This window comes from Colletotrichum costaricense (assembly GCF_030867565.1).
Source record: "Colletotrichum costaricense strain IMI 309622 chromosome Unknown Scaffold_5.1, whole genome shotgun sequence".
NCBI lineage: Eukaryota > Fungi > Ascomycota > Sordariomycetes > Glomerellales > Glomerellaceae > Colletotrichum > Colletotrichum costaricense.
This window is the reverse complement of record NW_026848234.1, coordinates 2,993,729-3,006,740: the sequence shown is the minus strand read 5'-3', so window position 1 is coordinate 3,006,740 and position 13,012 is coordinate 2,993,729. Positions and strand designations below refer to the sequence as shown.

At 56.2% G+C, this 13,012-nt stretch overlaps 5 protein-coding genes across 5 annotated transcripts; 2 read left to right on the top strand and 3 right to left on the bottom strand.

The window, feature by feature from the left end:
- Nucleotides 1-651: 651 nt before the first annotated feature.
- Nucleotides 652-1,602, top strand: CCOS01_06150 (OTU-like cysteine protease; the record flags this gene model as incomplete). Its single annotated transcript, XM_060454320.1, has 1 exon — nucleotides 652-1,602. One exon carries the CDS (start codon nucleotides 652-654, stop codon nucleotides 1,600-1,602), a length of 951 nt encoding a protein of 316 aa, XP_060316092.1.
- A 157-nt stretch (nucleotides 1,603-1,759) lies between these two features.
- Nucleotides 1,760-2,765, bottom strand: CCOS01_06149 (thiopurine S-methyltransferase; the record flags this gene model as incomplete). Its single annotated transcript, XM_060454319.1, has 2 exons — nucleotides 1,760-2,143; nucleotides 2,232-2,765. The coding sequence occupies 2 exons, from the start codon at nucleotides 2,763-2,765 to the stop codon at nucleotides 1,760-1,762; spliced, it is 918 nt and encodes a 305-aa protein (XP_060316091.1).
- Nucleotides 2,766-4,018: 1,253 nt separating this feature from the next.
- On the top strand, nucleotides 4,019-5,325 carry CCOS01_06148 (pyridoxal-phosphate dependent enzyme; the record flags this gene model as incomplete). Its single annotated transcript, XM_060454318.1, has 2 exons — nucleotides 4,019-4,358; nucleotides 4,463-5,325. The coding sequence occupies 2 exons, from the start codon at nucleotides 4,019-4,021 to the stop codon at nucleotides 5,323-5,325; spliced, it is 1,203 nt and encodes a 400-aa protein (XP_060316090.1).
- Nucleotides 5,326-5,961: 636 nt separating this feature from the next.
- Nucleotides 5,962-7,758, bottom strand: CCOS01_06147 (uncharacterized protein; the record flags this gene model as incomplete). Its single annotated transcript, XM_060454317.1, has 1 exon — nucleotides 5,962-7,758. One exon carries the CDS (start codon nucleotides 7,756-7,758, stop codon nucleotides 5,962-5,964), a length of 1,797 nt encoding a protein of 598 aa, XP_060316089.1.
- A 1,343-nt stretch (nucleotides 7,759-9,101) lies between these two features.
- On the bottom strand, nucleotides 9,102-12,850 carry CCOS01_06146 (uncharacterized protein; the record flags this gene model as incomplete). Its single annotated transcript, XM_060454316.1, has 3 exons — nucleotides 9,102-10,655; nucleotides 12,353-12,488; nucleotides 12,828-12,850. 3 exons carry the CDS (start codon nucleotides 12,848-12,850, stop codon nucleotides 9,102-9,104), a joined length of 1,713 nt encoding a protein of 570 aa, XP_060316088.1.
- Between the last annotated feature and the right edge of the window lie 162 nt (nucleotides 12,851-13,012).

The following is a 13,012-nucleotide window of genomic DNA, read 5'->3' as shown; positions in this document are numbered from 1 at the left end:
TGTCAACAATGTGGTGTTGATATTACCTTTGGTAGTGTAGATAGGTCCTTCAGGACAGACGGCTAGTCAATCAAAAACTGTTAAATTTAATGTTCGACCCTGGTGGTGAAGCAAGCTTGATTGTGATGGTGTGAAAACCTCAGGGGTGAGAAGGTTTGCTTCCTGGCGGCCGTTCGCCGAGCGAGCGGTGCTCGGGCGCAGTCGAATTACGGGCCGCTCTCCGGGGGGCACGCACCGACCCCGCACCGCAAGCAGCGAACTTCAAACCCCACCAAGAAATTTCGCCCCTCCATTGCATTCCAAGCTTGGAGCTTCCAGTGACAACACAATTTCGAAGCTTCACATTTTTACCCTTTCGAGACGGCCAATTCGTTTCCCAGCTGGTTGGCTCAAGATCTCGTCGTCAGCGGAGCACCGGATCGAGCACCGAGTTTCTCCTGTGAATCGCCTCAGACAAGACTAAATCGCGAATAACCCCCCGCCTCTGGCAAACGTCACATATCGGTTCCTGTGTCGACGGACATACCTCGCGAGACACCTCCCTCACAGAGCCCATCTCATACGAACCCGCTCCGACCGAAACCGAACCGAAACCGAAGCAAACTTGAGGAAATCGGGTGCTCCACGAGGAAACAGAGACGAATAAAAGCCATGGAATCCGAAACGCTGGAGCAGATGCAGACGCGCCACCGCAAGGAGCAGCGCGACCTCGTGGGCCGGATCACGAGCAAGAAGAAGAACGCGACCAAGAAGACGCGCAAGGGCGTGAATGATGAGTGCGCTGAGCTGGAGAGGCAGTTGAAGGCGAAGCATGAGGAGGAGGTGGCTGGGCTGTCTGGCGGTGGTGTCGCCGAGGAGGTTCAAGACGACGGCGACGACGAGACTGCCGAGGTTGTGGAGAAGTTGAAGGATACCACCATTTCCGAATCCGAAACGCCGGTAGAAGAAGAGGAGGAAGAGACACAGGCACAAGGGCAAGGCCAAGGCCAAGGGAAGAAGCGCAACAGACAAAAAGAACGCCTGGCGCGGCGGGCGGCCGAGGTCGAGGCCGCGGCGGAGAAGGCGCAGGAGGAGGCGAGTAATATGACGGACCACCGGGGTATCGAGAAGACGTACATGCTCAAGGAGTTCAAGGCCAACGGGCTCGAGGAGAAGGAGATTGCGCCGGACGGGCATTGTTTGTTTTCTGCTGTGGCGGATCAGTTACGGCAGCAGGGTATTCCGCTCTCCGCTAGCGCTGAGGAAGCGAGTGGTGGCGGCGACCCGACGCAGAAGCTCCCGTATAAGGTTGTGAGGAGGGCGGCGGCGGAGTACATGGTGTCCCACCCGGACGACTTTGCGCCGTTTCTGGAGGAAGGGTTGGAGGGGTACGTGAGGCGGGTCCGGGATACGGCGGAGTGGGGTGGGCAGCTTGAGCTTGCGGCGCTGGCGAGCGTGTATGGGGTTGAGATTCGGGTTGTGCAGGATGGGAGGACGGAGAGGATTGGGCCGGCGGCGAGTGGTGGTGAGAGCGAGGGGAAGAAGGAGATTTGGTTGGCGTATTATCGGCATGGGTACGGGCTTGGTGAGCATTATAATTCCTTGCGAAAGACGACGGCGTGAGGGGTGTCGTAGTTCGATGAGAGGGTGGAGGGTATGGAGAAGACTATATTCTCGAGTTTTGTGTACATGGAGTTTTGGGCATTGCATGGCACAGGCATACATCATTGGCCGAACAGAGGAAACTATCTATTACCAGAGTTATGTGCCGTCATGGTTGTCAGTGACTCCAGACATGAATCCAATCGCGAACTGAGCCATCCTCATTCATACCAGCGCGATGCGTCCTACTAGGCTTGACGAGCGCCAACCGCTTCAGACCGGCGGTGCCTTCCCCGCCATCCTCGTTCGCGGCCGGGGGAACGACAACGACGTCGGCCTCGTCGCCCGCCAGCGTCGAAGCCGAGAACTCGAGGGGTTGGCCGGGGCGGGTGAGCAGGGCGAGGTAGATATCCGGGTTCAGGCCCCACGGCGGGCCCGGCTGGGAAAGAGGTTTGCCGGACGGAAATTCGAGGCAGATGAGGCGTCCGGTGGCGGGGTTCAGGAGAGAGGATATGCGGGCTGACCATTGGGGGCGGGCTGTTGGGGGGAGGGCGCAGAGGAACTTTGGATGGTTGTTAGCTTCTTTTTTCTCATGTTGTAATTCCTCTTGGCCATTCCCTTTGAGAGCCACTGAGAAGAGTGAGACTTACAGTGTAATCAAAGATGAGGTCAAACGTCTTGTCCTCGCGGGGCCAGGCCTCGAGCCACGAGTCGGAGAAGAAGTCGCCCGAGAGCCACGTCACGAAACCCGGTTCGGCGCCGTTTGGCTGGCGTATGGCGTTCACGTCCGGCTCTGCTCCATCTCCATTACCGTCCCCGGTCGGCGCCGCAGCAACTACAGCCTTCTGATTCTCCTTTGCCTCGGCGATGGCCGTGGGCGAAAAGTCGAGGCCGAGGACGTCGTAGCCTAGGTTTGCTAGGAGGAGGGCGTCGTGGCCTTTACCACATCCGGGAACGAGGGCCGTGTGCTTCCTCTGCTGTTGTCCCGCGGGCGATGAGGCGGTGGGAGGAGGAGGCGGGATGAGGTCCGGACGGGTGGTGATGATGTCCAGTAAGGCTAGGGAGGGCCCGCCGCGGTCCCAGGGGGTGAATTTCTCTTCCCAGAACGCGGACCATTTCTGGCCGTGGTTTGCGAGGGGCGTGTTTGCGAAAGCCGTGGATAGCTTGTTTGGGTCGGTTGCCATGATGGGCTGGTTGCTTATACTCGGAGTTGTGAAGGGAGTATGATGGGGGACTTGATGTTGGGGCTGGGCGGTGCTTTGGTAAAGTATCTGGTGAATTGTCTTGACAGAATTGTGAGATTTAAGCGGGTTTCTGAGAATAATTCAAACAACGATTGGTATATTAAGTGGTTGGTAATCCAGTGGTATGAAACAGAATGAAAGTCGCCAGATGAGAATGAAGTCATGAATCTTGGTAGACCGGAACTAACGAGGTCAATCTAGTCCCCGAGGACCCCGCGCTGTATTGTGGATGTGGCGCAAATGCCCCGCGCTGGAGAACGGCGACGTTGATCCCTGTCGCTGCCAGGGACGCATCCCGAATGTCTGGGATAATACCTCACCTAACCCAAGCTTACCAAGCCATTTCCAACCATATGACTTCCGACTGCAAGGCGACGGATGTGCTTGTGTCGTGCTTCTTCTCTCAGCTGCATGTCCTGACGTTTCGGCGTAGGTATGGAAATTAGGTGAATATCGCCATTGTGAGAGATGGGTGGTTACACAGCTTTGCTAGATTTGCTGCGTTTGAGAATGGCGACTCATCGTGAGTCGAAAATGGCTGTTGATTTTGTGTGATGTGAAGTAGAGCGTATAGGTGAGGTTTTGAACATTGGGAGAAGGGTCTTGGTAAGAAATTGAGGAGGACTCATCAACCGAGTCAATGCCGAGTGTAGATACAGTCGGTCATTCACTCTACCTTGACCAATTCGTTGAATGCTCGATAGAATGTTCCTGACGATTCCAGAGTTCATGAGTGATTTATGAACAACCGTAGTTCTGGCATGTTGGTATACGGCTCTAATATTACCCGCGGGAAAAGTAGATGTGTGTGGTCATTTCACCGATAATCTCAGTGGCCCGGCGAGCCTTTTCGGAGACAACCGCCGAATCCCACGACTCAAGCGGGGTCGCCCCCGTCCGGAGGGCGTCAGGTAACTGCCCACGCCGCACAACCAAAGTCCCGATCCCGGCGTCGGAAGTCCCTATGACTTTGCCGCTCACGCCCTCGCGACACGTCTCATCTCAATCTCAATCTCAAATATCTCACTTCATAAGACGCCCGTCAAAGCTCTGGCATTCTGCTCTCCGTTGCCTCATTTCTTCTACTTGAGGCTTTCGGCATTTTCGCAACCACACTCACTTACCTACTTGAGGTGTACACACACGTAGCAAAAGCAGAACCGTTCATCGTGAGCAGAACAAATCCGAGAGCCATGGCCGACCTATCAACCTGCCTACCCCTAACCCGGGCCTCCGTCGTCGAAGCCCACAAGCTCGTCAAGCCGCACGTCCACTACACCCCCGTCCTCACCAACAAGACCCTCACGGCGTTGGCATCGACGCCGCGGACACCCGAAGACCTCAAGGGCACGAAATGGGAGGGGCGCACGCCGGCCAAGCCCGTGCTCCGGCTGTGGTTCAAGTGCGAGAACCTGCAGCGCATCGGCGCCTTCAAGGTCCGCGGTGCCTTTCACGCCGTGGAAAGGTTGAAGCAGGAGCCTGGGTGGGCTGAGGGCGGCGGTAAAGAGAAGGGCGTTGTTACGCATAGCTCAGGTATGGATACATCTCTATTCTCCTGCTCAGTGAACAAACCAGAAAGAGAACTATCTGAATGTGTATTTCTTGATCTCCGCAGAATGTACTGACAACACCACCAGGAAACCACGCTCAAGCACTGGCTCTCGCCGCCAGAGAAAGCGGCATCCCCGCACACATCGTCATGCCGGACATCTCCCCCCCCAACAAGATCGCCGCGACGCGCGGCTACGGCGCCAACGTAGTCTTCAGCGGCAGCACCAGCGTCGAGCGCGAGGCCGTCGCCGACCGCGTCATCTCCGAGACGGGCGCCCGCCTCGTGCCGCCCTACGACCACCCGGACATTATGCTGGGCCAAGGGACGATGGGCCTCGAGTTGCAGGAGCAGGTCCGCGATCTACTGGCCGCGGGCCACTCTGCAGAGAACCCGACGTTCAACTCCACGGGCCTTCCCGTGGCTGCTGTATCCAATGGTGATGACGAAGAGAAGAAGGAGAAGAAGGGTCTGAACGCGATCATGACCCCTTGTGGAGGCGGCGGCATGCTCTCCGGCGTAGCGCTGAGCTGCGAGGGGACGGGGATCAGGGTGTTCGGCGCGGAACCCGAGTTCCAGGGCGCCGACGACTGCAAGCGCGGCTTCGAGAGTGGGAAACGCGTCGAGAGCGTAAAGACGCTGACGGTCGCCGACGGCCTGCGGACGCCCGTGGGCAAGCACCCGTGGTCCGTCATCTACGAGCGCCGGCTGGTGGATAATATGTACAGCGTGTCCGAGGAGGAAATCAAGGCGGCGACGAAGCTCGTCTTTGAGCGGTTCAAGCTCGTGGTCGAGCCGAGCGGTGCGGTGCCGCTTGCGGTGGCGCTGTTTAATGAGGATTTCAGAGCCATGGTGGAGAGGGAGGCTGGTGAGACGGGGTGGGATTTGGGATTGGTTTTCAGTGGTGGGAATATGGCGCTGGAGGGGCTCATGAAGATTTTCGCGGCGTGATATACCTGGAGGTTGTTTGAGTAGAGGTTGGTTTGGTAGAGGTGTGTTCAGGATCCCGTTTCAACTTATTCGCCCACGAACGTTACCGAGGCCGGAAACGAGGTACAATAGACGCCTTGGACCTAGCTTAGTCTTTTCTTGACGGGGAAGAAAAAAAAGGCTAGGAAAATTGAGAGCCACGAAAGGTCCCACACTCCAAGACCATGGAAGGTAAGTTTGAATCCCTTTAGACAAGCAATCGGTGTCTGTGTCGGGCAGACCATACATTACTTTAAACGTGACCATGGAAAACGGCATACTATAACATTGCTCGGGACTTCCAAAGAGTTCTAGAATCCACCAGCCACTCTGTGTGGTACCTTGCCCTTTGGCCATGCTTTGACATCTTCTTACAGAATAGCAACCAACCTCTCCTCCCAAAGCATGGGTCAATGGGATGAAAATCATTCTTAATTTGTTGATTCTTTAATAGTCTGATTGAAGCAGTTGTGACAAACTTCCTCTTGTAACTCCCCAACCTAACCCCCGACTCTACCTCACTAAAATCAGAGTCTGTACGTCTCCAAAAACACATACGCTTTGCAATTCCACAAATCGCTTGCCATCCACCCCTCTCACCCCCTTACGCTGAGCCCCTCATCCTTGCCTACGCCCGCCGGTGCTCATCAGCGTAATCTTCTGCTTCTTCTTCTTTCCCTTACCAGCTCCTCCTGATCCACCGCCGCCATTGTTGCTGCTACTACCGGCCCCAAATGCGGCACTACTGCTAGAGGGACCGGGCTCAGTCACACCCAAAGCCTCCATCTGGAAAGAAAGCTCTTGAGGTCCCCACAAGTCTTCATCCTTGAGCCACCCGTCGTCAAGTTGACGCATTGAAGCCGGGGCAAGCTCTGGGGACCCAGGCACGACAGAAGTGCCCCAAACGGTTTTCTGCGTGGATGGACTTGTAGAAATGGTTGCAAGATGCTCGAATCCCGGTCGTGGATCGGGCGGCGTAGCGTTGGCGTGGCTCGATAGGGGCTGGAACTCTTCCAAGTTCAACGCAGGAACGTGATCCTCTTCGACCGGTCCATAATCTCGTCGCATAGCCGCGGTACTCTTAAACTGAGCAGCCTCAATCCTTTCGGACTGAAGCCTCTCACGTTCTTCCTGTACGGCCTTGTCACGATTCCGCTTTCGCCGCCGGCCAATCTCATCAGCGAACTTTTCGAGGACATCCGCCGACACAATGTCTGTCCAATCGCATTCCAAAAAACTGATTCGGCAACCATACGGAAGATGACCCAAATACTTGGCCCGCTTTCTCTGCACCTCGTCTAGAACATGGCCTGTCGAAATGTGCTCGACGCGAGGCAACAACGTGGATGGAAATGCAGAGAAGTCGCCATATTTCGTCTTGAGAATGCGAATATCGAGAGCTGATAGGTAGAGATGCGGCTGTGATGAGTAGAAGTAGAAGTCAGGTTGAACGGTCTTGTTCTGGTTGCCCAGCTTCTTATTTGGCAGCATGGAATCGTTCCTGCCGAGGTCTTGGACCTTCTCCTTCGCCGCATCAATGGCCCGGATCGCCTTCTTGGTCCATTCGTCGTCGTCGTGGTAAAGAAGTTGATCCTCGGTTCCCTGTTTCCGCAGCGCCTCAATCTCTTCGTTGAATTGCTCCAACATGTAGTCTCCAGTTCCCTTCATGATCCTGGCATAATCCAGAACATTGGCTGCAAAGTGCCAGGGCACGTCGTCCGACACATTGAGCGCGTCAGAGCCATTTTCCCAGGGCAATGCGAGGGTTGACTTCGCTGTCCGGGCCATGAGACGTAGGACAACGTCATCGCCAACTCGCGGCAGAGGGCTCTCCTGGCCCGCATAGAAACGCACAGGCCGCGTCTCGTGAAGGTAGACGCTGTCTTCGCAGAGCGGACATTTCTTCCACCTTGCACCTTTTCCATGCTTCGAGTCCTCATCTGTCGAGTTCATAAACCGAATCAGACATTGAAGGCAGAAGATGTGACCGCACTTTGCCATTCGTGGCGCCACCGGCTCGGACAGACAGATCGGGCAACTAGCCCCCTGCGATTCGGATGAGGCCAAAATCTGCAGGACGTTGTTCCAATCGATATGAACATCGGCGTCAGCCGCTTGGCTGGCGTAATTGCCTTCCGGTGAGACGACAAATCTGTAATTCGCATGCACGTATCTCGCCTTGTCTACGGCATGGTGTCCCGAGCCAGGTCCCCAAGTCGGATTCCGTCTATAATTCCGAGCATAAGAATGATGATCCGCGTAAGCAGTCGGCGGACGGCTATAGTTCAGAAGGTGTGTAATTGAGGTTTGACCTCGTCGACTGTTGGCATTCCCTATAGCCCGTATCTCGGCCATAGCATCGTCATCGTCTGGGTTCGCGTGTCTGGCGTCGCCAAGTCCCGGTCTTCGCTGCATTTTGTGTTGCTTCCGAGAGCCCTGACCCTTCCGGGGGGCTGCGTGTGGGAATGAAGGACTGGGTTGGGAGGGCCGGCGGTTGGATTCGAAACTCGCGGTGACGGGACCAGGCTGGATCGAAGGCGAATGGGAAGTCGATGCTGAAAGGGACTTGCCCAAGTTTGACGAAGTCGAGCTCATATTCGGGTACCAGGATATCGTAAGGGAACGTGACGCAACAGCTTGTCCGCTGGGGGAAGCTTTGATCGATTCGATCAGCCCCCTGTGGCCAATGTCGTGATGCAATGCGGCGCGAGCGAAGGGAACGAAAGGACGGATCGGAGGTTGCCACTGCAGGCCAACTGACCCAAGGCTATCTGAACAAAAACAAGTATATCGAGGAGGAGAGAGGCAAAAGAAACTTGAACGCTTCGGCTGAGGTGCTATGGTTGGATGAATGAAGATGTTGAATGTAGAAGAAGACGGGGTCCAAAGTGGACGGACCCCATTAGTGACGGGTGGGGATCAGGTAATCGGATGTCGAGAGGATGCCGCAGCTGTGGCAGTAGCAGTAGCAGTGCGTAGAGTCATTGGCGGGGCAAATCGAAGTTGCCGTGACGCTCTTGAGGGAAAGCTCGGCACCCGGAAGTACGTACTGGGTTGTCCATACGGCTGGAATTATCACGTGACCCGGTCGGTCGCCTCCGTCGGTGCCAGTCACGACTCCAGGTCTCTTGCGTGCATCGATTGAGTTGTTTCGTTTGACGTGCAGTACACCTGTGCCTGGCACCTGACGCGTTGGCTTGACGCGACGAATCAAAACGGCGTGTCAAGTCACAAGTTACTCCATTGGACTTTACTATGGTAGGCACTTATTAATCTCTCTTCTGTGGTAACGACTTCATCCATAACGTCAGTCAGCAGCAGGAGATAGCCTACCCAAGTCACATGCCTCACCAGTAGTCAGTCACCAGTGTTCAGTACCTCATTGTATTGGCTCAATTGATCATATGCAAATTAGGTTCGAACGAGGTATTATGGTACAGGATAGTCCGATGCAGATGAGCCGTGTGAAGTACCAACAAAAGGAGCAAAACTGAAAGAGGCGGCAGCCCACATCACCCTCAATTAATTCTAGAGGCCAACAGAAATGGCCGTACTTCCAACCTCGTCGACATACAGCTGCCATGCCTCATTCTACCTCTCGAGCTCTTGCACATGCAAAGTGGACCAGGGGAATCATAGAAACGACAAACAACCCAAATACGCAGCACCCGACAAGAAAATCCACAAGAGCCGAGGCGAAAGACGATGCCTCCCATCCACATACATCCTAACGGCGAACGTCATCATCATTATGCCGCTTATTTGCTGTGCACCTTGGCCTTGAGCTTGCCGATGAAGGCACTCAGGCGGTTCTTCTTCTTCTTCTCGGTGCCCGAAGGGCTCTCGGTGGCCTTTGTATTGCTTGGTGTCGTTGACTCGGGAACGGAGGACGGGGCCTTGGCAGGGGTGGTGGGAACTTCGGGCTCCTTGGTGGAGGTGAGGCTGGCGCCGTTGGCACCGTTGGCGGTTGTGTGAACACCGTTGGCACCGTTAGCCTCCTTTGTAGAGTCATCCTTGGTGACAGCAGCCTTAACCTCCTCCTTAGCGAGCTTAGCCTCCTCCTTGACGGCCTCAGTCTTGGTCTTCTCGCCCTCCTTGACTTCTTCCTTGGTCTCCTTGACTTCCTCCTTGGCAGCCTCAACCTTGGGCTTCTCGGCCTCGACCTTGGTCTCCTCACCAACGGCGGGAATAGGCTTGACCTCCTTGAGGAGCTCAGCCTCGACCTCCTTCTTCTCGATGACAGCCTCGGTATTGGCGGCAGCCTCGGGGCTCTTGCCGGCCTCGGCGATAGACTCCTTGACGACGGTGGGAACCTCGGGAGCGACCTCCTCACGGGTCTCCTCCTTGGTCTGACCGCCGATGGCCTCCTGAACGCTCACAGGCAGGCTCTCCTTGACGGGCTCGGGGAGCTGAGCAGCGGCGTCAGTGGCGGCAACGGTAGCCTGCTCAACGTGAGGAGCAGCAGCCTCGACGACAGTGTCCTTGGCATTGATGGCGGCGGCAGCGGCGAGACCACCAATAGTGGCAGCGGTGGCAACGACGACGCCAGCGGCCTCAGTCTTCTGAGTGCCGAATCCGGCGGTGCCCTCAGAAGTCGAGGGAGCGGTGGGGACCTTCTCGAGGAGCTCGTCCTCAACAACGGCTTTCTCCTGGACGGCCTCGGGGTTTGCGCTGGCCTCAGGCTCGGCGTGGGCCTTCTCTTGGCTCTCCTTGACAATTTCGGGAACCTCGGCAGTCTTGGTCTCGAGAGGAACCTCGGCGGCCAGAGCGGCGGTGGTGGATGTGGGTGCGGCGCTGTTGATGGTGGCATCCGCGGTCGCAATGGGCAAGCTGGACTCGGGGATCGTGTTGCTGGTAACCTCAGGGACGGTGGTCTCCTCCTTGGAGAGGCCGGGCAGAGCGCTAGAGTCCTCGTAACCCTCCTTGTCAAGCTTGACGTGCTCGTTGATATCGCCAGCCTTGACAGACGCGGGGAGGGGTTCGCCAGGTGCGACGGTTACGGGCTCAGCGGTAACATCTTGGGCGGGGATAGGGTTCACACCAATGAACTTGTCAAGCTCGTTGGCGGGGGTGACGGGGAAGCCGCCGGGAATGTCGGAGGGGGTAGCCTGGGGGAGCTCCTCCTTGTTCTCGAGAGGCACGTCCTTAGCCAAGGCGGCGGTGGTAGATTCGGGAGTAACAGTGTTCATGACTGCGGCGGTGGTATCCTCCTTAACGATTTGATCGGGGGTGAGAAAGTTGTTTACGTTGCCCTCGTGATCAGGTTCTTGAGGGGCAGTGTGATCTGTGATCCAGTTGTTGTCGACGACAAACTATAGAGGGGGGAGAGAAAGCAAGTCAGTAAAAATTGTCAACAATGACGATGTTTTTAAGCGAAATCCGGTGGGCAGCACAGCGGTGGTGTAATGGGTCCCTTGGGGGGCAGATATGATGACGCGCGGCGAACCAAATGTGGGAGATCAGCTGGGAGCGCGATCTGGGTGTCCCGGATGGTTATAAAGGCCAGGTGAGGAAAGATAGCCCGTATCCGCCAGAACAAGAATCCAGGCAAATTGGAAGGCGGTGGTTCCTGGCGCTGTGCGCTGCCGCTTGTTCCTTGGCCGCGGGCATGGCTGTTGGTTCCTGGCCTGGGCTAGCACGGCTGGGTGGTGGTGACCTTGGTGGTGCTTGTCCTTGTGTACCCTGGGTGCCTTGGGGTGTATCCAGGTGAGTGCGCCGTGTTTGGTGGCACCTAGTCTGGAAGGCTAGCCCCGAAGTTGCTAGACATTTTGGCACATTGTTGTGTGATGAAAGGTGCCATGGTCCTTGGTGGCTGCTGGTGCTGGATCCTGCCGCTCTCCGGTGTCTCTCTTCTTTCTTGCGTCGCAATTTGCGAAAAGGCCACACGCAGCTGCGAACGCGACCATGCTCACATGGGGGACCCTGGTCAAGATTGACGCTCTTTTCGCTCCCCACAGAATACAAAAGGAGCAATGAACCTGGAAAACCTTGTTCATTGCTTTTTTGGACCTGTGGAAAAGCGGAGCCCCCAACCCGCCGCTCTGCTCGGGATCCGCCAGCCAATCTTGCCAATTGCCCACCTGGAGCCACCGTCAAGCGTCAAGACTCAAGGCAACCACGCCGCTGCTGTGCTTCTGCCGCAGTAAGCTGCTGCAAGAACTGGTGGGTTTGCGTCATTCGGAGCCGGGATAGTCGGCCAGCAACAACCAGCCTCCGAGACCCGCGTATGACTCTTCTTTTTCTTTCTCCAATTTACCCATTACAGCCATGTGCAGCTCCAGTCTGGAATATGTTTTGCAGCCCCGACTGCGCAGGCAATACGCCGGGGAAAAGCAGACAGAGCAGAAAACCCCAACGGGAAAGCAGCGGCGTTAGCGCGAAATAAGCCGACAACACAATGTGGCCGTAGGGGCAATAGTGAGAAGAGTCGAGAGAAGACCGAAAAAGACCCCAGCAGAATTTGTGTGGCTCAGCGGAGCGCGAAGCAAATTGCGTGAGGGCCAGGGGCCTGGACACGCCAAATTGCGAGATGGTGATAAAAGCCCGATCCTATGACGAGCCGCAACCGAGCTGTGTGGCCTGCAGCTGACGGGGAAGCTGGAACCAGAGCTGCCCTGGAGCTGGGGAGAAGCTTCCACCAGTAAATGGCCTGGCAGCCCAGCCCTTCCCTTCATCCCCCTCCAAGACGGGGGAACAGCGATTGCGATTGATGGGACAAGGGACCTGGATGGGCGCACGGATGCTGTCGCGGGCTGAGCGATGCGGCGTTGCTGCTTTCGATCGGAGCCCTTGTTCGCGGTCTCATCCAACCCTCTATCGACTCCGCCTCCTGTGCTGCTGGTGCTGCTGGTACTGCTGTCGTCGCTGCCCCTCCAGCTTCGAGAGGGTTCCCAACAATTGCGCGCCGTGATAAGGGATTCCGGAGTTGCCGTCGTGTTCGAAAAATCCGGGTGGGATGGACCAATAGTTACGGGTACAAGAGAAAGCGCCTGAATTGGCCGGTACGAACCTTATAGTAGATCTTTTCCGATGCGTCGGCGAGTGTGACGGTCTTCTCGAAAGAGCTGCCGACCTTTTCCAACTTCTCGCTCTTAGTCCAGTTGTCGAAAGTGCCGGTAACGTAGACCTCCTCGGCCGGGTGAGCCCTATAGTGGGACGCAAAAGTTAGCAAGGTTTTTGATCCAACTGGGAGGCTTGCTTTTTCGCTGGAGACGATGCGAACGGTGCCAATGGTGGTGAGGTCGCCGCGGACGGGGCCTAAGGACCATGTGAAAGAAAGTTTGCATTCCACATGTCCTTTGACGAAAGCATGCAAGCCAAGCGCCGTTTCCAAGCGCCGGACGGTAGAGAAGCAATGCAAGGAGGGGCATTGGGATTCCGTCGCATTCCAGTAGTGATTTCCATGTAAGGGTATTGAGACTCAGAGTCTAGAGAGAGATGGGCTGGCGGGGAGGGGGAAATGCGGGCGGAGTCGATGAGCATACCAGGTAAACTTGTAAGTGCCCATTGTGATGGATGTGAGGGCTGCTTCTTTTCGAAAGAGGGGCAATTAGAATTACTCGGTTCGGAGCGAGTGCCTCGTCGTCGGCAGGAACGATGTGAAAGAAAGGGCAGGTGAGGATTCGAGATTCGAATAACAGGAAGAAGGTAGGAAGGAGAGGTTTGTTGG